Genomic DNA, 26266 nt, shown 5'->3' with positions numbered 1-26266 from the left:
CAAATAGGAATAAGGTCAAGTTTAATTTAAGTTAAATTTTATAGCAGCAGCTCTGTGGACAGATCAGTGAGTAGAAAAGGAAAAACTGCTCATTACATCTCTAATGGTTTACTTAACCCCTTCTCATTTTTCCAGGTTGTAAAATAACAATGCTTTGTCAAGCACCTTTTGCATTTTCTGACAACGTTACTCTTTGGTTGCCGGTATTTGATACCCTGTGTGCGGCAGTATTTTGAGGGACTGATAAAAAGTAAAATGTCTCTTCAAATAGCATCAAAGATGATAATCACAATCATCATAAATGCTCAGTTACAGTTGTGGAAACATCGTGATTTGGATGAGTTTATGAAAAGTATAAGATGTATGGATTATGGTTGTGCTTTACTGCTCACAGGTTTGTTTGTTTGTTTGTTTGTTTCTTTGCTTGTTTGTTTGTTTCAAGACACCAGTGTAAGTTCCCACTCTGGTTTTGAAAAGAAAAACATAAATTTGCACTTAATTTAAAGACACTGCACAGAATAGTTTTTTCCATTTTTTTCCCACTGAAACTAAACTGGAAAGTTGGGAGCAGTGTCATTTCCCACTGTTATGTGAAGTATGTTAAGGGAGTGCTTGCCAAAGACTAAACATGAGGTTCAGTCGCAGGGTCAGATGTAGCTTAACACAGTGGACTACTAATTACCTGAGGAACAATGGAAACAAGCGGATATACTTCATCAGATCAGAAACCACACTTTGGTCAATAACCTATTGTCCAAAGAGTCAACATGGCTGCTGCAGTAGCAGTGCTGCCGTTATGTAACAGACTAAAAACAAGACACATCCGTCCTGTGAAAGAGCTCCCATGGGGTTTGTCTGGACTGATTAGCGTGGCTTCACACTGCTAACCCATCATTACTTTGTCTGGCCAAACACAGACCTGTCTCACACCACACTAAGACATGTCAGATACATTTGCACCACCCGAGAATGAATGACAAAAATCCAGACACCAACTGCAGCCTGTGATGTAATCAATGTTTGCAGCCGGTAATGTCTTTGTAGTAAGGATGCACTTGGTGGTAATGAGGCGACAATATTTTGATTTGATCATTTATCATGGCGATACACAGCTGTCCAGAAATATCAACCAATTAGTGCTGAACACTGCTGATATGATATGATATGAATCAGAAGTTTTCAGTTTTCATTCAGTGTATTCTTTATTTACCAGTGATGTGTTTCTGTTTTGTTTTTTTCTTTTTTTACATCAAGCAGTATTTATACAGTGACAGTGTTTCTCATATTATCTACAGATTCAGTATCAAAGGCACTATATGTTGAGACAATATGACAATGTTAGTGATGAGCTGGTGAAGAAAATTAATCTTCTTCTACATCTCCATCATTTCTACAACAAAATGCTTCTCAATATCCTCCAAAACGTGTTAGAGAGGTGCTGTTAGAGGCTCACTGAACAGTCTGCCAGCAGTTCTCCTATTTTTAGGTGTAGTTCACCCTTCTCACCACCTAGAGAAGGTTGATTTACTCAGATTGATTCATCTTATTTTTGTAATTTTATGATTGATACCTAAAGGGTTGGCTGGGGTGCTGAGATTCAACATGCTGACATAAAGAGGTACCTTTAATTTCTTATTGCCAGCGATCTTGTTTCACACCTTAGCAATGAGAACAGGCTGACTTATTTGTGTAGTGTCATGCTACTAGTAGCTTGATTCCTCAAAGATGCATGTTGAAGCTTTAAACATGTTAGAAAACAATGCTCATTTACACATTATTATAATACATAAATAAGTATTAGCATTTATGAAGATATGTATTTCTGGCAACCATCATAAGTGCATTTATCAATTTCCTTTAAGCTCTGTTTTTGGTTTCCACCAACTCATGAAAAATCTACATGAAATCTCAGGTGCTTAATGCTGCAGTATATTTACCACAACCAGTTAGTCATTAGGAGTGACACTTTTTACACTGTAATCCTGATTAGTGCCCCTTAAATAACTGTAACTCTTACTTAGCTTGTTCACTGTCTTCAATAACATCTTAAACATTTTTGGTGATATTTTGTAAAATGTTTTATCGCCACACAAACACTTGTATTAACATTTATAATTACATAAACATGTCAATGTTCATTAGACATCAAGTCTAATGAACATTTACTGGTCAAAATCCAAGATTAAAAAAAAAAATTCCAAGTGGAATAGAAATGGAGACACAAAAGGATAAAGTGAGGTTAAATTGCAAACATACAGGCTGGAGCAAGACAAAACAACACTGTCTCCAACAGATGCTTTGAGAAAAACTCCCTATGTTCCTGTTGAACTTTCGCAGACATAAAACATGACTGATTCTATCTTTCCTGCCTCTGAGTGCTTTCTATTCAACGTGTTTATTTGTTCAGCCAGTATGAATGGACTGATGAGGCACTCAGGGCATTCAGAGAGTGACGTTTTTACTTTGCAATAATATGAGCAGGCCATAGCGGGTAATGGTTTAGAACAATATGAGGATGCTAACTGCCTCAGCTCCCACACTGCTCTGGCACAGCCACACGCTTTTCTCACCCTGAAACACATTGTGACGATCATTTATCAGTGTGACTCCTAAATAAATACAACCACACAGCCGGAAATGACTTACTGCTTCTCCAGAATAATGTGTGTTAAAATATGTTGTTCATCATTTGGTACCTCCAGTGTAGCAGACTAGTAGGAATAACCTTTAACTTTCAGATATACCTCATGCCTCTGATTTAATATGGTCTTGTCTTTTTTCCACTCGCTCTGCAACTCATTTAAGGAAGCTTTTTCAAAACCCTGATAAATGATTATCTAAATTCAACAGTGGCGCTCTCTCTCTCTCGTTGATCATCTTTACCCCATTCAAGAAAAAAAAAAAATGGAGATCCAATGCTTCTCTTGCCTTAATGAATATACATGGGTCTTAAAATGAGAATGAACGAAGCCTGAATGCAATGGAAGTCAACTAAAGGCCAATTCATGCTTTTCATCTCTCTCCCAGGTTATGTTGGAGTATCTATGATGTAAATTTCACCTCCCATGACCATCAGGGTCAGGGTGGAATCTCTATGTACATCAACATAAAGCCCCAAAAAGCTGTGGCTGCAAAGACTTATCTGACTTCAGACAGTCTGTTTCATACAACATGTTCTTGTGAGGTAGTTTTGCATACAGTTTTATTTTTGTACCTTTTAAAGTTGTATATAAAGTCGAACAATGTACAAGTATAATCTAATGCTGCCAATAACATAATAGTAGAAGTTTAGTCCAGATTTAATAGACAAAGTTTCAAAAGTGAAGATGCTGACTAAAATCTGTTGTGAGCTACAGACTGTGGAACAAAAACAACAGTTGATAGGATGGGATTGATTTAACCACCTTATATAGTAACAGGAGGTTACATTTACATACATAAATGATACATCAGCATTTCATTGATATATAATGATTTTTATATGAATCTAATCCTGCAAACAGCAACTAGTAACTAATGATGTAGAAATCTATGTAGTGGAGTAAAAGTCAAAGTAATTTCAATGGGAAACCTGTAAATATGTTTACTCTCTTTTATAACACACAAACATAAGCATCATTCCTAAAAACACCCATTTGCCTCTAACACAGGCAACAGCAAGTCTTAAAGGGGGCATTCCCAGGTGTTACATAAAAGATCACTCTTGCTGTGTTCCTTTAACTGTGCAAATAGTCAGTAAATCAGCTCACTGTTGCCTCAGCTGGGCTTTATCTATCTCTACTGTGTCATCTGATGAACATCAACGATTAACAGCCTTGTTTTTACTAATACGTCTGTAAGGTCAGCCCAAGGACGTCTGAATTCCTTGAATCTATTCACGCTTTTAACATGATCACAATGATAAGTGAGTATTATTTCTGTGCCTTTAATTCTCACTCTGTCCCCAAGGGCCTCATCTGTAAAGTTTTGGGAATATAATGCACGGTGACTTGAAAGGACCATTCTTACCTGTTGTTGCCCCTTGTTTCTGACACAATAGCTTTTTTTTTGCTCTCAACAATTACTCCTCTTTACTTAGAAATACTAATCTCCTTGAATGCCCAGCATGCCCATCCAGCCTCCAACCACCAGTCAGCCCTTTTCATGTCTGGCAATCTATCAGCCCCACATTTACATTTAGTCATTTGGCACATGTTTTTATCCAAACCTAAATGTGAGACAGATAAGGTAGGCAAGGTAAGTGTAAGGAGGTCTTGCTTAAAGACCCCAACTGGAGGTAGGCCACAGGTGGACAAAGGGCTACAATCTTACCAATACACTATCCAGACACCCATCATCAGCAGCACCCTGGGCCCAGCTCCAGCTACCTTGTGAGAAATGTCTGCTCCTATTTTCATCCAAATATGACACTGCTACAAAAAAATCAAGAATAAAGTCTGTACAAATGTCATAAAATGCTACCATCATTCACAAACACGTGAAGCGTGGTTCACAAACATATTCACACCAGACGTGACAAATGAATCATTTCCTTTATATTCTGAGACATCCTCTCTCTGTCATCCTTCATTATGCTCATTGCTGCCAACAACAGGAAAGATCATTCTGGTAGGAATCCACCACGACCAGCAGTCTGGATAATATCAGAGCTGCAGGGCCAGACATGGCCTTGAAAGAGCTGCACCCCTGGCAACAAAACTCAAGACTCCCTTTCAAGTCAATCTCTCATATGTGCCAGTCACAGCAACAGCACTGTGGAGAGTTTTGGTTCCTAAGTTAAAAATAAATCCTTTTTGAATGCTTTTCCAACTGAAAAAAAAAAGAATTTCATCAGTCAGTGGACATAAATTCTGGCAAATGAGAAGGAAAATAGCTCTTGGGTGCCTAATAAAACATTGTGAAAAGGGGTAATAGTGCCTGTCACTTGTCCATGTACCTTCACACAAGGTGAGAAAGAAATCAGATAGGATGAAATGAGAAAGATTTGTTTGAGCTACACACAAGTCTGGGCTGGAGTTAGGCAAAGCGGCACATGTATGAAGCCAGTTTCATCAATTTGAAACAAGATTGTACAGTAAACAAAAAGCTCAACTTTGAAACTGAAGGCTGAATTACTTCTATCCTCACACCTGAAATGGTGTTTAGGATAATAACTGAAAAAGTCAGTCATCACCTAACATTTATTACAAGTACACAGGTACCAGCACCAGAAGGCTACTCTCATGTCTACCAGAAGATGTGAGAAAGAATTTATTTTCAGCACAATGACCTTAGTTGGCATATGATGAAGACACATGTACATCATACAGTTAGCTCAGTTGGTAGAGCAGTCGTCTGTAAACCCCAGGGTTACTGGTTCAATACTCCTGGCTATAGGTTGAAGTGTCCTTGGACAAGATACTGAAACCCCACAGTAGCACTGTCATCTACTGCAGCTGTCCAAACAACAGTTTCCCAAGGGGATCAATAAAGTATGTCATTGTTATTTTTTCTTCTCCGATACCATTGTGGCAGCAGAACGCTGTGCTGCAGTCCTTAAGCTTCAGCCTCCAACGGTTCCACATGCTTGTTGCCTTGATTAGTTGCAAAAATCCAGTAGTTTTATAATTGTTTTCCTAAAAACCTCCACTCCTCCTCAAGAAGAAACAGATGTTTTTTTGTACCCAGCAGTATCTTGTTCTTAGTCCTACAACCAGAAACAAATGCAGTTTTTCATGATTAGCTGCTCCACTTTCCCAATGACGTGACTGGGGCCGTAACAAAAGTAGGCAGCTCACGCTCATGACCCAGCTATCTCTCACAGATAAGCAGAACGACCTCGGTGACAGATGAGGGACCCATTCTACATTATCATTCGCTTTTATTTAGAGGATTTGCTTCCTGCCGATGAGCCCCATGAGCGAAACGGCTCTGACACTGGCTGAGAACAAAGTTGGAGATAGCATGCACAGAGGAGAAAGCTTTCACAGATCCACTTAAGATATGTAAAAGAAAGCCATCAAGCGGGGATACTACACGCAAGAAGTAATAACAAGAGATGAGAATCAATATCATCCATTATTCACCATATCTGTGCCAGTTGCTTTTAAATTTTAATACAGACATTTTAAAGAGACACTCTCTCCATTGTTGGGACTAACAATAATAATAAAATGAAGAGAAGAGCTTTATTCCATTGAAATCTAAGGGAAAATAATGGGGATTATGTGTTCTTTTGTGTGTCCTACATTTTGCTCTCACACTATGCTACAATGACACAAATGAGATTAGTCCAAGTTAGGATCACACTATTTTTAGGCCACTATGTACCCTGTGCCGCACCCTGTGTGCTATAACACCTGCATTTACTATGTCGTTAGGGGTCCATATTTCTAGTTAGTCATGTGTGCAGTCTGTGTGCATAGCTGCAGTGTTGTTTTGGTGACTGGGGTCACACATGGCTGGGCTGACATTAGGGAAGTAGTTTGTGCAGAGGTGCCGGCCTTCCTAAGCTGTATTATCCAGGACAGCAGGTTGCAACAACTGCAGAGCCTTGAGAAGGGTCACAGTGACTCCAGCCAATGTAATAACCTGCCCATCTGTCACATTAACACCATTTTCACAACCAAAAACAAAAAAGCTTAGGGCAAGCTCTCACACTAAATCACTTGACTGGAGATGCTGCAGATGCAGGACACCTGAGGGTCGTCTGTCTTGCAGCTGATATTCAGACTGAGCTGACATCATAAATAACTGGAATCATGTCTCTTTGCTCCGTTTGCCTTCAAGCTACTGACATCCAACCTCGGTCAAGTCAATACTGTCAGCAATACTATTATGGAGCCTGATGATTTGTGCCTGCTGCTGAGTCTGGATGACCTCATTTAAAGCTCTACCTCTTGACCTTTTGACTTCAATGACTTGATCTGGAAAAGGTCGATAAAGCAGGGTGGACCCCTTCAACTGAAGGACAACAGTATGCTGCAACGTAGACACAGCAACTATTAAATAAACCAAACCCAACCAGTAACATCCAATTCCACACTGATAATTGCGACAAAATAAAAAAAAATAATAATAATAATACAATAATAATAATAAAAAAATAAATAAATAAAACGGCTAAAAAATTGTAAAACTTTGTACTGCATCTTAATATTTTTTTACAGGAAAGAAATCAAAACGTAATGTAGATTTGACATTGTTATTAACTCACTGTCCAGCTTTGAATTCAGCCCTTATGTCTTACAATAGATGCACTAAGTGTATCATTAGTTCAAGTCTTTATAGACAGCTGGTGAACCATTCGCATGTTCCGTTTGCTTCTCTTCTCTGTTGCTTTGGAATAAATGAGGTACGTTTTGACTTACAACATGACAAATATGATTTTGGCTAACACACCAGGAACCTGTCTAATGTTCATATTTAGTCAAACTACCAAACTGTGGAAAGCTGTGTATGGGACAAAACATCCTCTACTAGCTGGAACACATTAGACCTGCACTACATAGTACACAGAGGAAAAACGCTGCTGCTCACAAGTGTCTTTCCTTTGTCTCCTGATAAATAAATCAAGTTCTTCTTCTGAGCTGTCGGAACTTTTTCTGAATGTGGAGCAACAGCTGAGATCACTTTAGGATAGAATACCACTTTAAAACGGGACATGTAGAAGAGAAGAGGCGGATGTTACTGAGTGATAAGAGGCACCGCTTCTAACTGTTGGTGTGTTTGTCAAGTTCACTTCAACATGTGGACAACATCAGACTCTTAAACCTGTGATTATTTCTTTAAACTTCACATAGAGTCATGTAAAGTATTCTCCCATATGGTGACAAAGTTTGTTGTTGAATTTTTTATGTTCATTTTGATTTAATGTATTTGTTTAACAGAGACATGCTCTGTCCCCATGTGAATCAGCCCGACACATCACAACCACCTTAGTGACTTTATATTGTAGCCTGTTCTGCTTTGTGGTGCTCAGTTGATAAAATCTGATTAAGATTTATGTTAACTACAGTATGAGTACAATAAACAATGTAGATAACATATTCTCATAAATATGTTTGAGACAAAGATCATACCCACTCCTGATGAAAGGCCATGGACAGCACAGAGTCATCTACAGCAGTTAAATAAAAGTCCTGTAGGTCAATGACAATGCTCAGTGGAGAAGGATGAATTATATTAACGTTTCTGTGTCTGTAAATGAGCTCTGTTCATTGTCTGTTGCACCATTCTTGCTATTGCTACTTATGTGAACTACCCAACTATTGCAGAAAACTCCAACCTAAACTCACCTCCCTCTGTGCACCACAGATTGTTCCAGGAAGATCTGAACTTTGAGCTGTATAAAAATGCTGCAGATTACAGTTTAATCTACTGCTGAGCAAAAACTAGCAAAACATTGTACTCATCTCAAAAGGCCTTAGTCTTCTCTGTCACAACCTCCAACCCTAAATAATTTGCCAATCTGATGTAATCTGAAAAAAGTCACCGTGTGAATGCTCTTAATCAACACTGGTAGTGGAGGAAGCATTTGATTAAACCAGATTGGTTTAAATTGCAGGCAGCAGTGTCAAGGACAAATTGCAAATAGCTTTAGTGGCCCCAAGTCCTCTGTTTGTTATTCTTGTGATGTAAAAATGTACCTTTTGTAAGGTTTAAAAGGTGACCTCAATGTGATGACTAGACTTTAACTTATAATTAGAAGCACACAGACCAGTGGCAGGGCTGTGCTGGGACAGGAGCTACCTATGGGAGGAGTTTCTCTTCATGACGTGGAATTGAGCCAAAGAGGGAAAGGAGGCTCTCCAAGAGTGACTACGGTAATTAACTATTGTGTCAAATAGAAATCTCTGCCACCTCTGCCTGTCACCATGACCGATATGTTTGCAAACTGACATGAATCAGGATGGAGGATGGAGGAGGTGGTGAAGGAACTGATAAACAGCCTTTTCACTCTGGGTCAATTTAGATAGAGTGTATGACATCATAGGTCTGTCCCAGTAGTGACACTATACCAATAATTTGGATTGGTGCACTAAGTATTTGTTTTTCACTAAAGATTAGTCAAGAGGAAAAATCTGCAAATGTTACCTGTAAAAATGCAGCTACCTGGTTGAACAAGTGTTTCATATGGTCTATGTTCACGTCTATCTACTGAAAATGATGAAACTATCTGTTGCCTGTGTACATTTTATTGTTATATATCAACTTATTTTTTACTTAAAACTGCATTATCATCATTATTAAAGAACATAAAAAACAAAATAAAAAATTGGAACCCAATTAAAAACATAATTGGGTTCCAATTATCTTCCCCACAGAAACGACACTGCAGTTTCAGTTTGGCTGTATAGAAATTATTGGGAGACTACTACACGTTGGTATTGTGTGTGTTTTCCTTGTACAACTAGCATTGGCAGTTATGCTCACTTTCAGTTTAATCATTTCATAATCATCACTAGTCCTCTGTAGGGCTGCCACAGAGAAAACCAATAGCACTGGCAGATATAACTATCACTATCTTTGATAAATATGCTCTGAAAATGCTCCACGCATATGCTTTTGGCAATCGCAGCAAATATTTCACACTGTAGACTTGACTTCAAGAAGAAAGCACTAGTGCTACAGCAAGCACTAGAACAGACCCTACGTATGTGTTGAATTAACACACGGACAAGCACATGTTAGGAAGCATGGACCATTCATCTGAACTTTCCCTTAATGTATCACATAACATGACACAACTGTACTGTGACCTCAGTAAGACAAATGTCCAATCGGCCGCAAAGTCAAGTCATCACTTCAGACAGCATCACGTGCTACAGCATTCCTTCAGTGTATGCGTGCTGTTTCTCACTTTGAATGGTAACTCTTTTGAAGCAGTCTTTTTGAAGAGACTTCAGCACTAATCCAGACACATAGTAACATTTTCAAGCTTTGTTCCCATGCTTGAATGCAGTCCAAATTTCAGATCAAAGTTACATTTTTCTAAAGCGCACACAACTCTTTGTTTGCCATTCTACACCCAGAGGAAGCACTGTGGATTATGGGTGAACAGATCTTGCATTGACTGAACAAATGCAGACTGCGTCGACACGGACCTGAGAGAAACCTGCTCTGTTCACAGAATGGAAAGAGATTCTGTGGAATTGATGTGAAATCTCTGTTTGTCTCTTCGCGGTGCTGACGACGTGGACAGCCATGAGCGGTCCAGAGTCCAGATTGTGTGAAGCATATTCCATGACCATTCTATCTGTCAAGGCCTGGGACTGTGACTGGCATTTTGATTATAGTTTTTTCTCAAGGGACTGTCAGGGACCTTGCATCTGGATGATACACAGTGGTTGGTGAAGTACACACAGTCCAGCAGGGGCTAGTACTGAATAAAAAAAAGTTTTGTGACATTTTCTGATCAGTTATTGTGTATTTAGGTTTAAAGCTGTACTGTGTATTGGAACAAATGTGTCAGTGATGCAAACCAGCCTGGGAGTGTCTTCAAGTCCAAACAGCAACTGACAAATCCGCAATGTTATTCCACCAATTATTATGGTAATACTTAAATACATGCTCCTATTAGATTTGAAGCAATAACTGATTGTCTGACCTCCCCTCCTCACCGTCTGGTTAGCACATATAACTTGGTACAGCAGTTTCTATAAAGGGTTTGGATAAAGCTCTTTTTGTGTTTGCAGATCCAAGTAGAATTAAATGGGAATTCAATTTAATAGGAATTAATGTTAAACCGGGTCATCTTAGTTACTGTTCTAACACTTGGCACCTCTCACAGGTAGCTGCAGCTCCAGTTTGCCTGCTTTGACACCCTTACTGTAACACCACAGACACTGTGGCAGGCTGTCACAGACAAGCCCCTGCAGCCCGCTGATATCAAAAGAAGCACTTTTGATATTTCTTTGAAAACCTGTGTTCTATTTTAAAAAACTACCAAGAACACATTTAAAAAACATGTGGACATTATTTCAGACGGCAAAAAGGCATGACTAAATGTGGTTTCTGTTTGACTTTAAAGTTTAGAGCTTGCAATGATGTTGCCAGATGCTGCTCTGTGTGTAATGATGCAGCTGTAGAAAAAAGGGCAGCCATATTTGTGGGGTGGCTGTGGCTCAATACGTAGAGCAGTTGTCTGCCAATCACAGGATTGGTGGTTCAATTCCTAGCTGCCATGTCATATGCCAAAGTGTCCTTGGGCAAGATACTGAACTCCAAGTGAGTCAGATCAGCTACATAGCAGCTCTGCCATCGGTGTGTGAATGGGTGAATGGTGTGTAAAGCACTTTGAGTGCCAACTAGGTAGAAAAGTGCTATATAAGTGCAGAACATTTACCTTATTTGTGATGATTTAAATCATCAGAATTTAAGTGGCAGCCCTCCCTGCAAAACATTTTACCCACATTACAACTTCTTTGGACAAACCCATTGGCTAATCCTCATCCTGCAGAGCTTAAATCAAACCACTGTGTTGCTTGTCCAGTTCAAGAAGTTTCATCATGCTTTTTTACTAGCTTAATATTTCTATTTTCCTTAGCCTACTATACTGGGGCTAACTAGCTCAAATCAGCCTGAGACAGCATTGTTAACCAAGTGAGAGCTACACTGTGCAACTTATTTCATATTTTTATTTGAACAGCCTGGTAGTGTGGCTGCAGAGATATTCGCTGCTAATGGTGTTTGAGCAAAACTCCCACTCGTAACAAATCAGCACAGTGTAATGACACGCAAATTTGTGAAGACACCAAAACCCCATAGTAGCGCCGATATGTACTGTCTGGTAGCTGTCCAACCACAATTTCCCCAAGGGGATCAATGAAGTATTTCATTATTCATTATTTCATTAGTCATTATTAATGAACAAAAAGCTATGTTGGTCCTCATCTTTGAGGGACTACTTTGCCATTTACCTGTCACTTGGACATTAAACTTGGCCCACATCACTCTACAGAGTATACTGTGCCAAGCATCAGGTCAAAGGGTACAGTGGAACAAGATTAATCAATGTTTTGTCTTTCTATGATTAACTGACACATTATTTTGAAAGCAGAAAATCCCTTAATGTTCTTTTTCAATAATCAACATGCAGTCAATATAACATAAACTGAGTTGACAGAATAAGGTCTGTGGAAATTACAAATGTCTATGAAGAAGTCCACAGCTGAAGAGAGAGTAACAGAGGGACATCTGAGCGCCATACACACAGACAGCTGTTCTCATCATACTTGATTTATTATGACAGTAACCTTTTCAAAAGCCACCTCAGGACACCTATGTCCAGGGACAGGGAGTAAGAAGCAGCCACCTTGACATATAAATCATCCTTGTTTAACTGACTGGCCACTCTATCAGCCTGACAGACAGCTCAGGTTATCTGACTGGCTGCATGTCATTTCTATACCTCTGGAGGCAGGAGACAGGAGTCAAAACTTCCCTTTACTACAAATCACTGTGTAATCTAGAGAAAATAAGGAACTTCATACAGGAGATGTGAAATTGCTTAAACCTACAGAATGATTACACATACTACACTTTGTGGTAGCGATAGATTCACATCACAAAACTATACTAGAATTACTAGAACTGGAATAGGACAAGGAAAATCAGAGAATTGTCTTATTTCAGAAGCTAATTGAAAAAGTACATTTCATTGTTGGAGAGGTGAAGTGGATGTGTCTAATCTGCATTTACTGTAAATAATAGTTAACAAAAACAACAAAAACAACATTTTAATATTGATTTAACACAAAGACAAGAAATTCGTGTGACTTCAGAAAGAGTCACAGAAGTCAGAACACATCAGACTTTCATGTTCAGTGAGAGAACCACAAAGCCAGCTTCTGTAAAAAGAGAGGTCATTTGTATCAGATGTTAAAAAGCTGCCCAATCCTGCATGCTTTGGCAGATGAGCCATCAGCAATGATAAGCTTCATTATCAGCAGCCTAGAGAGAGGCCCTGGCTTGGCTGTCCCTTCTATCTCCACTATAAGATTGTCAGCCCTCACCTGTCTGCACTTCAGGAGTGTGTCTATCTCGAGGAAGCGGTTTATCTGCAGAGAGAGCACCCTGCCACTCTGACAGATAATTCCCCCTCAGGTGGCTTCTTGCATATGCTGCAGAGCTTTGTGATCATTTTTGGGGAGAAACTGGGCTCAGGTCATGATTTACCAGCCAGTCCACTACATACTAGTTCCATCTTATTACCATGAATCAGTGTGCAAATGGCATTACAATAAATCAAATATGACATGCTGTGATTATGTAATTACATTATGCCATCCAAAAATAAATGGATTAAGACCAGCCTGGTAATAGATGAAGAAAGGCATCATTTTATCATTCACATGCTCTATTTAAAGCACTTTCATTAAAATCTGCCTTGCATGTATAGTATGTGTCTTAGATGATGTCAGTTCAGTGGAGAGCTTTCTAATGTGATTGTGGTCATTATGAACCAAGAGAAACCTGTTAGCCCACAGTTATAGTTATAGTTATAGCTATTTCATGTAAATGTGCTAAATTGGCTAGTAGCACTTTGTGTTTGCCACTTACCCGTGAACTATGACTGAGTTACAGGGATGCTGAAGAAAAGTAAAAAATGTACTAATTGTTAGGGATGTTCTCTAATTATAAGGAGCATATTTATTCCTGTGATTTTAAAGTGCATTTATGGACCAGGATGCAGCAACAGGTGCACACCTGAAACTCATGAGGCGTCTATACATCATATATTACCCTCTTATGTAAGTACATCTCTTACAAAACATGCATTTTTTTTAACTGTTTTGCAATTATGTAAGTTATGAAACTCGAAACATACAAGATTCTACATATACAGGCAGATTTTACTGCATGATCATATAAACTGTTGTTTATTATGGTTATACTGGTATTGCTGTTATTGTGCCCAATCCTCATACTACTCAACAGTGTATATCGAAGCCCCCCCTTGGCACCAACATCCGGACCTGCTACTTAAAAAAAAGCCTTTTTATATGAATAAGCAGTGGATCAAATAACCCAGCTCTCTCATATTAAGAGAAATGACCTGTTATACTATGCAGACCATATGTATGAATAGTCAGTTATAACATATGAGCTAAAACAAATGCTTCACTCTGTTTATATAGCACGCTGTGATTCAGTCTGCGGTATGGTCAGCTGATTTAACAAGTCTGTTTCTGATATGTTGGAGCATGGGGGAAATATACGGGAGTACAAGTACTGTACTTTTGCACAATTAGTGCTCCGAGAAGGAGACATCATCCTCCCGCACTGCTTAACGGACACCAAAAACACCTGGATACAAAAAATATCTAATAATATCAAGTGCCTTTTAACACACCCCTCTAAAATGAACCCATTTGGAGAATTTATGAACAAATCCAGACTGTCGTTCCTGGTTGCCTGTCTCCTCTGGGAGAGCTGAAGCAACGTGCAGTAAAAACAGTGGCAAGGTCGTGTTCTGTGGGTGAGCGATGGTGAAGACAACTATGAGAGAGCCTTCACCATGGGAGCAGTGTTTGACTCCCTGCTCCAGACACACCCTGGGCTCACTATTTATGTTCCTGCTCAGATACTTGGGAACTGTCGACTCTGACACTGATCAACTGCCTTGGTATTCAGGACATGATACAGAAAGAGTGCATTGTTCTGTAAAGACACTGTTGTATAGCTAAACATTAGGAAGGCTGACTAGTTCAAATATGGCATTATTACAGAAATAATTCTTGATATTGCATTAAAACAAAATGATCAAAACGTCCCTCTGTGGTACCTGCTCAGCACTGAGGACAAATAGCTTTGTTAGTACTCAGGATCAGATGATAATACTGCCAGCATAAATCTCCCCTCTCTGATTATGGGCAATCTCTGGTCAAGAGGGAGAAGGTCTTTGGTGAGTGTAGTCGGATGTGTTAATGAAGACAATACAGCATTCCTGACTCAGACGTTACAATAGTCAATGTCAGTGCTGTGCAGAGGGACAGGAGGTAAAAATGAAAGCAGACAAATACTTTCAATAGATTTGATGGTGAGACTCTTGCCAAACAGCTTCACTACAGAGTTGATGGCATCATCCACCTGCTCCACTGCACCTACACCCACCTGGACAAGCCTGGGGGCACAGTAAGGTTTATGAGATGTTTATGAGGGTATTCAGCACCATCTGCCATACCCTACTGTGCAATAATTATAAGAAATATGTAACCCATGACTTCTTGGATTATGGGCTATCTCACTGGCCAGCTTCAGTGGGTCCACCTACAGAACTGTGTGTCTGACACTGTGGTCTGTAGCACAGGTGGTCCACAGGAGTAAGTTCTGTCTCCCTTTCATTTCATCCTGTATACCTCAGACCATAGGTACAACTCATCTTTTCCTGCCACCTTCAGAAAGTTCTCTGATGACTCTACAGTTGTAAACTGTATTCAGGGTGGAGACATCACAGAGTAACAGGGAGTGGTGCACTGTATTCATCAAAGGAGCTGGTAGTGGACTTCAAAAAAGACTCCTGTGGAGCTTTAAACACTGAAGAAATAACATAATTGTATTATTTAAAACTAAAAATATCAAACCTTCATCACTGCATTATTTAAACTGCATTGTATGGCATGCCTATTTTCAGAAATCTTATTTGTATATTCGATCATGGGGAGTGAATATACATATAAACAATACTGAATCATATGAAAGAGAGAGAAACACACTCCTCAAAAAAACTAACATGACTAACATGTTAACCAGAACTTCAGAACATGATGTCCATGCTGCAGCTTGTTTCACTGCCACCTAGTGGCCAAATATCAGTTTTATAAAGCTTTAAATGAATGTTGCTACATACAGTTCGTGTAAATTTACCATCATCTACCTTTATGCAAATATATCCAAGCGAGGATAACCAGGCTATCTCTGAGTTTGTTTTGTTGAACTTCAGATACTATACACTACTATATACAGTATATGTTGGACACTATCATTTCTTATATATATATTTAACAATAAACAGTAATCTTCATAAGCTATTAGGAGCCAAACATTTCCCAAAGTGATACTTAAAAGCCAACATGGACAGCAGTCTAACACTTCTCCAAATCTACAGTTCACAATTCTCAATACCTTGGTTTCATTTTTGTTTCTTTTCCTTGCCCTGAACGCAGCACCAGTTGACACTATGCCTTCTGTTCATCTCTATGTTAACAAGACAGATTCAAGAAATACAAGACAAGAAATATCATATCCGAGATATTGTATCAAATTTAAAGGTTTCATGGAGCCACTCTTCTAGTTTTTTGTAATTGCTAACAAGCATTGGTCAATACTGAAACTACCTTTTCAAAACTCTTCACACAGTTCATTTCACCTCCAAAAGTCTCTTAACAACAAAAGCATATTGTACAAAATGAGATTTCTCTACAACACTGGCAACAAATCTCAGTCAGGAACCTGAGTGAAACGCTGCAAGTTTGGTTGCACCCTTAAACCGGCCTCTCTCACAGAGAGTCCATGCTTCACCATATGGACAGTGACTGTTGCCCTTATGGCTTCAGAGATCACAGCTCCTGGCCCCCCTGGCCCTGTCTTCTTAGATCCATATTGCCACAAAATAAATTAATTAATTAATAAAAACATTGAGAAGCCATCCCCCTATCTGCTTGCTAACGAGGTTTTCAGCTGGTTGTCCATATTTTTTATTTTATTTTCTATAGATTTTAATGTGGCTACAGCAGAAATGCATGTTTTTTACACATTTTGAGTTTTCTCCCTCCTGTAGTTATGCTTCCACCTCTCTGTCTCCTTCTCTGTGTACCTTTCTGCAGGTATTCCCCAGCCTCAGAGCTATTTGTTTGCTGTGTTCAGTGTCCACTTACCTTTTCCTACCAACCTGTCCATGTTTTATCTGCTGCTTGTTGTTCTATTCTCTCTCCTTTTTCCCCTCACCTCAACCAGCCGAGGTAGATAGCCACCCCTCCGGTTCTGCTGGCAGTATCTCCCATTAAAAGGAGTTTTCCCTCTCCACTGTGCCTAGTGCAGTGTTGCTTAGAATTGTGAGGTTTTCTATATAATTCTACATACTTTTATTCTGTGAGGTCCTAAACCTTAGAGGGTAAAATGTGCCTTGAGATTGCTTTTAGTGTGATTTGTTGCTATATAAATAAACTGAATTCATTTGAACTGAATTCTGTTTTGGTTGCATTTTTAATTGTTTTGAACTAAGTATGTTAGCATTAAAAAAAAGTGTTTTGCAGAGGACCGTCTCTGACTAAGGTTCCTTTCACACCTTTGTGTGTTTGCTTTGGTCGGAATTACAGGTTGGTCATCCCGTTGATTATTGTTTTTTACATTATATTGCCTGCATAGTCATCAGACCTGGTGTCTATGAGGCACTTCACATCCTCATGTCTCCACGTTTGTCTGCGATTAATCAGACAGCATGTTTTTGGTGGACAAACAAAAGAAATGGAAATCTTCACACTACCCAAAGTCCTCAAATTATACCATTCATAGCATTTGGTCCTGTTTTGGTTCAGTACGCTTTTTCACCAGGAGGACCGCACCAGAGTTCGCTAAATGCTACGGGCGAGACCACCTCATTTTGGGGGTCTCTGTTTAGGGGCGACTGTGACTTCGGTTCTGACCAATGCTAATTAGCAATTGTCAAACATACAGACTTAAGCATTTAAAACAGACTTCAGCATTTCTGAACTGAAGATGATAGTACGATGGTATGTATGTGCACGCATGTTGTGAAAGCTAGAGAGCATGTTTTGACTCACCTCCATCAGGTTTCATGTGTAAAACAGGATGATCATCGTCCTCCTCTTTCTCCATCACCTCTTCCTCTGCCTCCTCTGTGTCTTTATTGTGAAGGTTGAACAGCATCTCACTTGGCTTTCTGCTGGGCTTACTGTCATTAATGTTGACCCTTACTGGTGGCGGGGTGGTGGTGGCAGTTTCAGTGAAAGGGACTACTGGGGTTGTGTGGTACTCAAGTCCCCTGGGGGAGCTGGTGCTGGGTGTGGTCTTTTGATAGCTGCTGTATGGATTGCTGCTCTCCGACTGCTTGTCTCTTTTCTCCTGTTGTGCTGACTTTATCTTGTATGGCACATCCTTACCTTCAAACTCAGTGACAGTCTGAAAAGTTACTATTTTTTCTTTCCGCCCTCCTCCTTCTATGGTGTCTGCATCCACCTCTTCCTCACTGTCTGGTACAACTGTACCCTGTAATCTTTTGTGACTATTTGGCTCTGACTGACTCTGCTGATAGGGTTGACCCTCTGCACCTTCAACTTTATGACTAACATGGATCTGACTGTTTGACTCTCTGGATAATACACTATCTGATGCATTTTGGGGATGTGCCAATGTCACAGAGTGATGTACTGCACTCTCTGAATTCACATGTGGATATTTGGTGTGCTTTTCATACCCTAAACCTTGGTTTAATGGAAGTGTGGCACTACCCAAACTCCTGTGTGCATGCAAAGGATTCTCTGAATATGTCCATGGACTCTGGTCACCAAATGAGACACTTCGCTCACCTGTCAGACTCTGCGATTGCAGAGTGGTTGTGTCCTCATAGATATGAGGCCTGACAGTACTCTGAGGATTTTCTGTCACTCCATGTTTGTCTGCAGGATGGTCTTGAACTTGCTCAGGTCTGTCAGAGCCTCTGAACACAGATATGACCTTTCTAGAGGAGGAGGACTGGGTGGGGAAGAGCGGAGACTGAGGGTAAGTTTCTGGAAAGTCTGTAGCACCATAAATATAGTCTTCTTGATCCTCGTTATCCAGTGATGGTGATTTTAAGAGAGGAACATTAACATTAGGAGAAAGATGGTACATTGTGGGGAACTGATTGTTATGGTCTTGTTGGTCCAAAGTGTAGGGGCCATGTCGGACGACTGTGTCTTCCTCTGTGGATGCAGCTAACATGGGTTTGTGGACTTTCTTTGGATCACAGTCAGGTACAGGGTAGCACATCAGCTTCCCACCTTCGTTGGGGCAGTGGCAGACCCTGCATGGATCAATATGGAAGGAGTGCCCAGCCTCGTACTTCTGTCCGCTATGAACACATCCAATGCGTTCACATTGCATGCAACCATCTGCAGGCTCCAAAACCTCAATGCAGTTTGGGGGAATGTCAGGACAACTGATGAAGTGGCAGCTGATCCGTCCACCTCCAGCAGGGCAAGAGCACTCCGTGCTGCCATAGTCCACAAAGTAAGAGTCTTTCTCTGGCACTTTGCCATTCTTGAAACCAGCTTGGATGCAGTCATAGTACTGGTAACCCTCACACGTGCATCCTCTTTGTAAGCATGAGGCGCAACAGGCGCCACGCTCTAGCACTTCTTCAATACAGTTATCCAGCAGGGGACAGTCCACACCAGTGCAGTCACGCTGGCACAGGCAGATAGTTAGGAAGAGAAAAAGCAACATACATGACAGCAGTGCTGCTTTAGCTCTTGGCAGACAAGCCATGGCACTAGGTGTGCATACAATTATTAAAGGAGATGGAGTAGCATCCAGAGGTTCAGTTTATCATCAAGGATTCTGGCACAATCTGCCCATGTGAGTCATCGTCTACTCTGCAAAAGAAGACAGAGAGGCAGACAAAAACTTGTTTCTTAAAATGAAAGCAGACAAACATCTGACTTCATAGTTGAGCTCACAAGAGTCCAATTTTTACAGCCTCATAGTTGTCCTAACAGTAATACTCTGTACTGTTCATTAACATCAGGTGCAGTGCAGTGTTTCGAATCATTATGCAGGCCGTCACGATGAAACCTGGAACCCTTAGAAACCCTTCTAAATTTCCACCATGTCAATGATTATCACTGTAAAAAAAATGCTTTATAAATCTTGTGTTGCAATCAACTCTCAAATCTGAATATAGACACTCCATAATGGTTTAGTGATTGAGTTTGTTGGAAATTGATTATGCTTTATGGTAAGTACATTATTTGAGGTAATTAAAGGAGCAAGGATGAAAGTGCATGGCCTCCCCTCACTGCAGATTCTTGCTGTAAATGATGTGTTTAATAGGAGTTGCAGTTTCAGACTCAATATGGCTGAAGTCACACAGCACACACACATTCATGAGTCCATCATGAATTCCTTGGTTCATTAGTTCATTTCACTGTGTGTGAGTAGGAATCAAAAACGATCATTTACAGATTAAATAATTAAAACTGTTGGTATTTTTGCAAAATCAATCAAAGAATCAAAGCCTCAATTTTGAGGCTAACCCCTTGCTGCACCAATCTCTTCTATTCCAAATACTACATGTTACTCTCTTTGCAAAATGTTTTTATACAGATCTAATATATAACCAATAGGATTAGGCATATTCCTCTACAGCAATGCATGCAAGTCAACACACATCCCAAAATCAAACCGTTACTCTGGGGCTGATATTCATGAAATATCTAAAAAATGTTGTTTGATCCTAGTTTATTATTAATATCTGTCTAAAGTCAGTAAATATGTTCCACAGTTACTTTCATCATTTGTTAATCAATTGGTCATCTGAGCCATTAAATGAGGAAAGTCAAAAAAGAGGAAACCTGGAAACAGACTGGGAACAGTTTCCGCATTATGCTTGTAAATATGCACAGCCCACCCAAAAAAGGTCAATAACTGGATTTAACTAAGCAAATAAGTAGGAGCCTCACATTGGATAATTACTGCATAGATGATTATTTTTCAGCTAACAAACAAATTATTTAACCCTAACTGATTCAGTGAGTAGCTTCTCATTTCAGACCACATCCTGTGGTCATGAAAAAGATGATCTGTTTTATTAGGGTCAAATTATTGGCATGAATCAAGCAAAGAAAACATCTAAGGAGACTAATGAAACTACTAAAATTGGGTTAAGAACTGTCCAACGCATTATTAAAAACTAGAAGGATAGTGGAGAACTATCTTCTTCAAGGAAGAAATGTCGGAAAAGAAATCTTGAATGATCGTGATCGGCGATCAAAAATCACCTGTAGAACTCACGACTAAGTTTAATAATTAAAGTGAGAGCATTTCCACGAAGGGAACTCAAGGGATTGGGACTAAACAGCTATGTTCAATTTATGGACTAATAATAATAATAATAGTTATTTTTAATTTGTGTTTGTTCTTAGTCATCGTTATGCTTCCGAAACAAACACAAACGCAGCATTACAACTTATCAGTTCAATATAGATCCAGAATCATTTACCTTCTAAGACAAAGATAATTATACTAAACACATTCCTTTGTCTTCACGGCATGTACAGTAAAAACCAAATGAGTGAGTGCATTCGATGGAGCAAAGGAACAGAAGTTGGATAATTGATTTTCTTTTTTTTGTTTGTTTTTGCTCTAAAAACACTCGAGTTGGAGCTCCCATAACACCTTCCCAATGTGGAAAATAGTCCCTACTGCCTGAAAAGTCAATTTCACTACAGGTCTGTCCGTGAAAATGACCCCCATTTGTTGCTGTATTAGATACACAATAAAAGTTGGCAATGCAGGGCTGTAAAACAATGCAAAGGCACAAGCCTTATAAAGCAGCCTGGTGCTTCCCAGACCAGCGAGGGATGGGGGAATCCTCTTCTTCAATCTGCACAGACACAAGCACTCTGTGGTTCTCTAAACAGACCCTGACGTCATGTACATTATGGATAAAAAGAAGAGGATTTGATTCATGAAAACCAACAGAACAATAAGCATAACAGTATGTGGCTATTTGCTGCAGAGAAGACTTTCTGGAACACACACAAGCTGCTTTATTACTGTGAGCTATGAGCTGTGTTTTGCAGATCTTCTGTAAGAAGCACAGATATTACCAACAGTACATCTATGAAGCTTGTGTCCCACCTGTCTACAATTGAAATAAAACAGTTACGTGATAGGCCATTAAGTAAGTAACTGCAACAATTTATAATGCTGCATTTAGGAATAAAGTTCTTCAGCCATGTGCACAATCCAAGTGATAAGTAGAAAAAGTTTCCCGGCCAAAATGACTGGGTGCAACACTGCAGCCAAACGCGGCTCCAACGTTGAATTCAGCACTAACTGGTCGTAGTTGGCACATCATCCATATATGAAGGTGATGGTGTCGGAAAAACAAGGCTCTTTGACGGGTTAACGAGCAGAAGCTTTGTGTTACCTTGTCCCGCGGGCTGGAGAGCCTCCCTCTGCCGCTGCCGGTCCGCGGAGCGCCGCTGCTGTGAACCCTCTGACCAGCGCAGCGCTGCTGGGACCAGCAGGAGGCGGAGGGGGGAGGGACGAAAAGTTTCCCCTGCTGGAGACTCCGGAGGAGATCCCATCATCATGTGTAGGGGAGGAAGGAGCAGGCTCTGCTGCCAGGTTCGGCCCATAGAAAACAGGTGGGCCTTCAACATGGTATGAAACTAACCACTAGACTAGAGGAACACTAACCCACAAAATCTGTGTCAGAGGAACACAACTAACACTACACCACAGTTAAGCTGACTCACTGTTAGTCCCACATATTTAACTCACATGAAGATATTTGGGCTGACGGGAGGTTATCATTCCTCCATATAGAGAAGCTCCTCTCATATGTAACTTGTTGTTTCTTGTTTTTTTTCATGTGTCGCCCCCCAGGATAAACTGTATCTGCCGTCCACTGCTGGGTTTTAAGGATCTTGCATGCACCTCTTAAACTGAGGGCTGTGATTGGCTGAACAAGAGCCGTGCACACACATCCTTACTCATTCTGCTGCCTGTGTCTTACCAGTTGCAGACCATGCATGACACGAGGCTATAGGCTATCTCAACTGCACCCTAAAGACCAAGTTTCCTTCAGATACAGCCCTGTTTCTAATTACATGTCTGGTTCCACATTGACCCCACGCCCTGTGGGTATAATGATGCATGTCATTTAGCTGAGCGTGTCTTTGCATTTACATGTTGTAAAGAAATATTTCACTTTCATTCATTTTAATATATTTATTTTTAGAGGGAGCAATACCCTGTAACAGCAAATGGCAGAAGACTGTAACTTTACGACTTCAGACCAATCTCATGTCTCACGTTCACAGCTCCCCGTTCTTTACGTGAAGTAGCCTTTTTTGGAAGGCATTGTAAATTTAGGCCAACACCTCACCTCCAGAGGATGTCTGAGTTCAAAGAGCGTAGGGAGCGGGAGTGTTGTTTGTAATAAAATGCGGCATGCCAGAGGTTTGAATGGACTCACTCATCATGTTGGAGTGCTGTGACCTAATCACCAATCTGCACCCCTCCCAGAAGCCCATATGAAAGTCCTAATGAGGCACTGTCAGTGCCTGGGGTGAAATGGTGGTCTGTGCTCTGATAAACATACTGGCTCTGATAACAGATAAGACCAATGCCAGGGGAGTGGGCAGGCTTTCAACTAGACATGAGGGATGAAGTAAAACAATAGAGAGCACTCACATTCAGGATGGGTCAGTGGAAGGACATGTCAAATCTTGCTCATAGGCTAGATTTTTAAATTTAATCTACTGTACTCTGGGCCAGCTGCCTTATTCTTTACACAAAAATAGGCTTGGCTGTGACAGCATGGCTCGCTACAGTTATCTGCAGTTTTCACTGAAGTCTCACGGCTGACACAGTAACAAGATCAGAAAAGGTTGCTATGGTTTAGTGAACAAACTTGGGTTTGCATACGCATAACAGGATCAGGCTCAGGCCCTGCTACAAAACACTGAGTGGGACTTGTCAGTGCATGGGTGAGATTTGTGGAATCCCAGTGTGATCTCTGGGGAAAGCCATCAGATACAGACAAGGCTTTGAAATAGCCGGGGAGGCCTCAGGGAGCCAAGCTTCATGTATGGAGTCACCAGAGAGCATCTGGCTTAAGATTCACTGGTGTGCCTCACGTATGATTTGTGGAACGGGAGGTTTGGCAGGGGCCTCTACAATATTTTTTATGTGATGTCTAGGACCACTGCTGCAGTGGATGTATCAATACTGTATAATATGTAAGCCATACATACCTGTATGAAGTTTGCTCAGGCTGCATTTAAGTTCATTCCATCTACACTGGCAAGAAAATTAATGAATTACTCAGTTAATTTCTTCATCTTCTTCTTACTTCATCTGAGTCACAATTCTTAACAAATATAATGTCCCTAAATTAATAACACAAAAAATCAGATCTTTCAGGTCTTTATTGAGAACAACCATAAAAACCTCATAGTGCTAGTGGAAAAAGTATGTGAACCCTAAGAATTTATAGCTGGTTGTCGCAGTTCTCTTTCTTCACTAGGGCATGGCCATGCAGTGAAGCAAATGGTTTGGAAACAGAAGCATTACAATTTATTTGGAGTTATGCTTCTGCCCACTTGAGGAATGTACGATAAGTTTAATATTCAGTCCATTTTAGCTCTGCTTTGGTCTCCACCAACTCCTGAGGAAAATATGTTTTGATATCTGTTAAATCAGACAGTGTATATGGTGTGTGAGTGTAAGTATACAGTAAATGGGCCCTTTCACATATGCTTTTTGATACTAGATCTTCCCAAGATGTGTAAATGCAAATGTCAACTTCTGGTCCAGCCAGCACTAACTCGCATTACCTGGTCTGCATACTCAATGAGCGTTCCTGTGTACGTGTGGAGGTGATCAGGCTCTGTCCACAAGGTGGCGATACAGGCTGTTGAACACGCAAAGCATTTCAATGACCACAGCAATGTACACTGCTGCCGACCGCTGCAGGGTACTTTTACACAGACAGGAGAAAAAAGCTAGTTCACCTCATCCAAACTTTGGTGGTTATCGACCACATCTGTTAGAAAGTTAACCTGAACAGATTTGGTCAGCTTTCTCTTGCCAAATTAGATGTGGGTCACCTTGGGCAAAGATGTGACAGTCAGTTTATTTGGTTCATTCTTGGCTGATGTGGCAATACTGTCGCCTGCTTGTGGCCCAGACCTGGCCAGGAGTGGACCACCCAAGTGGTGGTGAATGGGCTGTTCAAAGTGTAAGGTGTGGCATGGATCTGCACCACAGCAATTTTGCTCTCTGGGTAAGAGTCAGTCTTACTGCCCAACGGCTGCACAATGTGGGCATGATGATGACTGACATTAGTAAAGTGTGGGGTTAAATCATAAACGCTGTTTGATGATCCCCAACTCAGGTTGAAGCCGTAATTGCAATTCACATAACATACACAAACATGCACAAAAATAAGGATTGAAACACTAAAAGGTCTACAGGCCATGTAACAAACAGGACAAATAAATACAAACCATATTGAAATGCTAAACTATCACGATTCAGAGACCAACTGTCTGTAGACAGTGTTTTTTACTCTAAATGCTGGACTTTTGCCAAAACAACACACGGAAGACAGGATAAGGCACAATAGCCACCTAATACGGCACACAATATACCACCTCCATCTGCTGAGCAGTTCACACTCAGGTCACCGAGATCCTGTTTGGCTGCACCTTAAGCGATTACCATGCCAGCTGTCTGGACGTCCTTTCTTGTAAGCATGTATCACAAATGTCTTTAATAAAAGACTGTTTAGTAGTTGTATCATAATACAATGCATATCTCTGCATATGTGATGAGTTGTGGTTTGTCCTTGAATGGCACTATTTAATTCTTAGGGGAAATAAACTACAGTGAAACATAGTGGGGAGATTACATTTATGGCATGTGCTTTTGCTAGTTAAAAGATTTTGGTGAATAAATGCATGAAATTACTTCCAGACTAACTATGAAATGTACTAAATGTGCGTATGTACTAAGCACTGAAAACACACAACTGACTTATTTTTATTTACACATTCAACATTTAATTCGTTGAATGTGTGGCTAAATGGTTTGGAAATATCTGTCTCTTTGAGAATGACTATACGTACAGCATGTTACAATTAACTTTTGGCATCAGCTCAACTGCAAATTCTTATTTCCTGCAGAACACTGACACCGAAAGTCTAAAGAATGCATGTGCTTTGTAGTTAATGATTTACAGAAGATACATGTCAAAGCATCAGCGCGCTAGTTGGCAAAAGCACAGAAACATACCTGCTTTTAGAAAAAGTACAAAGTACTAATGCACTGCACTGTAGGTTTTGAAAGGCCTTAGTCTGCCTGGTTATCTGAAGGATACAGTGGAGTGATTTGCAGGACAAAAGTGAACTGTTAAGAGAAAGGGGAAATGGGTGGTGTCACCTTGTGGAATTTCCATTAGTCTGGCTCTATAGGGGACAGAGCAGTCCTGCCCTGTGTCACTGACTCTTCTAACACTAGGTCAAAGGCTCTTTTTGAAAGCTAATGTGAT

General features: G+C 40.3%; 1 protein-coding gene across 2 annotated transcripts in view; it reads right to left on the bottom strand.

Moving 5' to 3' along the window:
* fbln2 (fibulin 2) overlaps positions 1 to 22195 on the bottom strand; it is a 65866-nt gene extending 43671 nt beyond the window's left edge. The window contains exons 1-2 of one of the 2 annotated variants that reach the window (XM_026344606.2): positions 22136 to 22195; positions 17766 to 19572 (exon numbers count right to left, since the gene is read on the bottom strand). In XM_026344606.2, the coding sequence (XP_026200391.1) occupies positions 17766 to 19470 (1705 nt within the window). In that variant the 5' untranslated portion in view covers positions 19471 to 19572; positions 22136 to 22195. Of the gene's footprint in view, positions 1 to 17765; positions 19578 to 22135 lie in introns of both variants that reach the window. The other variant, XM_026344605.2, reaches the window with a different exon arrangement.
* Positions 22196 to 26266: the final 4071 nt, after the last annotated feature.

This window comes from Anabas testudineus, chromosome 5, assembly GCF_900324465.2.
Source record: "Anabas testudineus chromosome 5, fAnaTes1.2, whole genome shotgun sequence".
NCBI classification, from domain to species: domain Eukaryota; kingdom Metazoa; phylum Chordata; class Actinopteri; order Anabantiformes; family Anabantidae; genus Anabas; species Anabas testudineus.
This window is presented reverse-complemented; position numbering and strand designations above follow the sequence as displayed.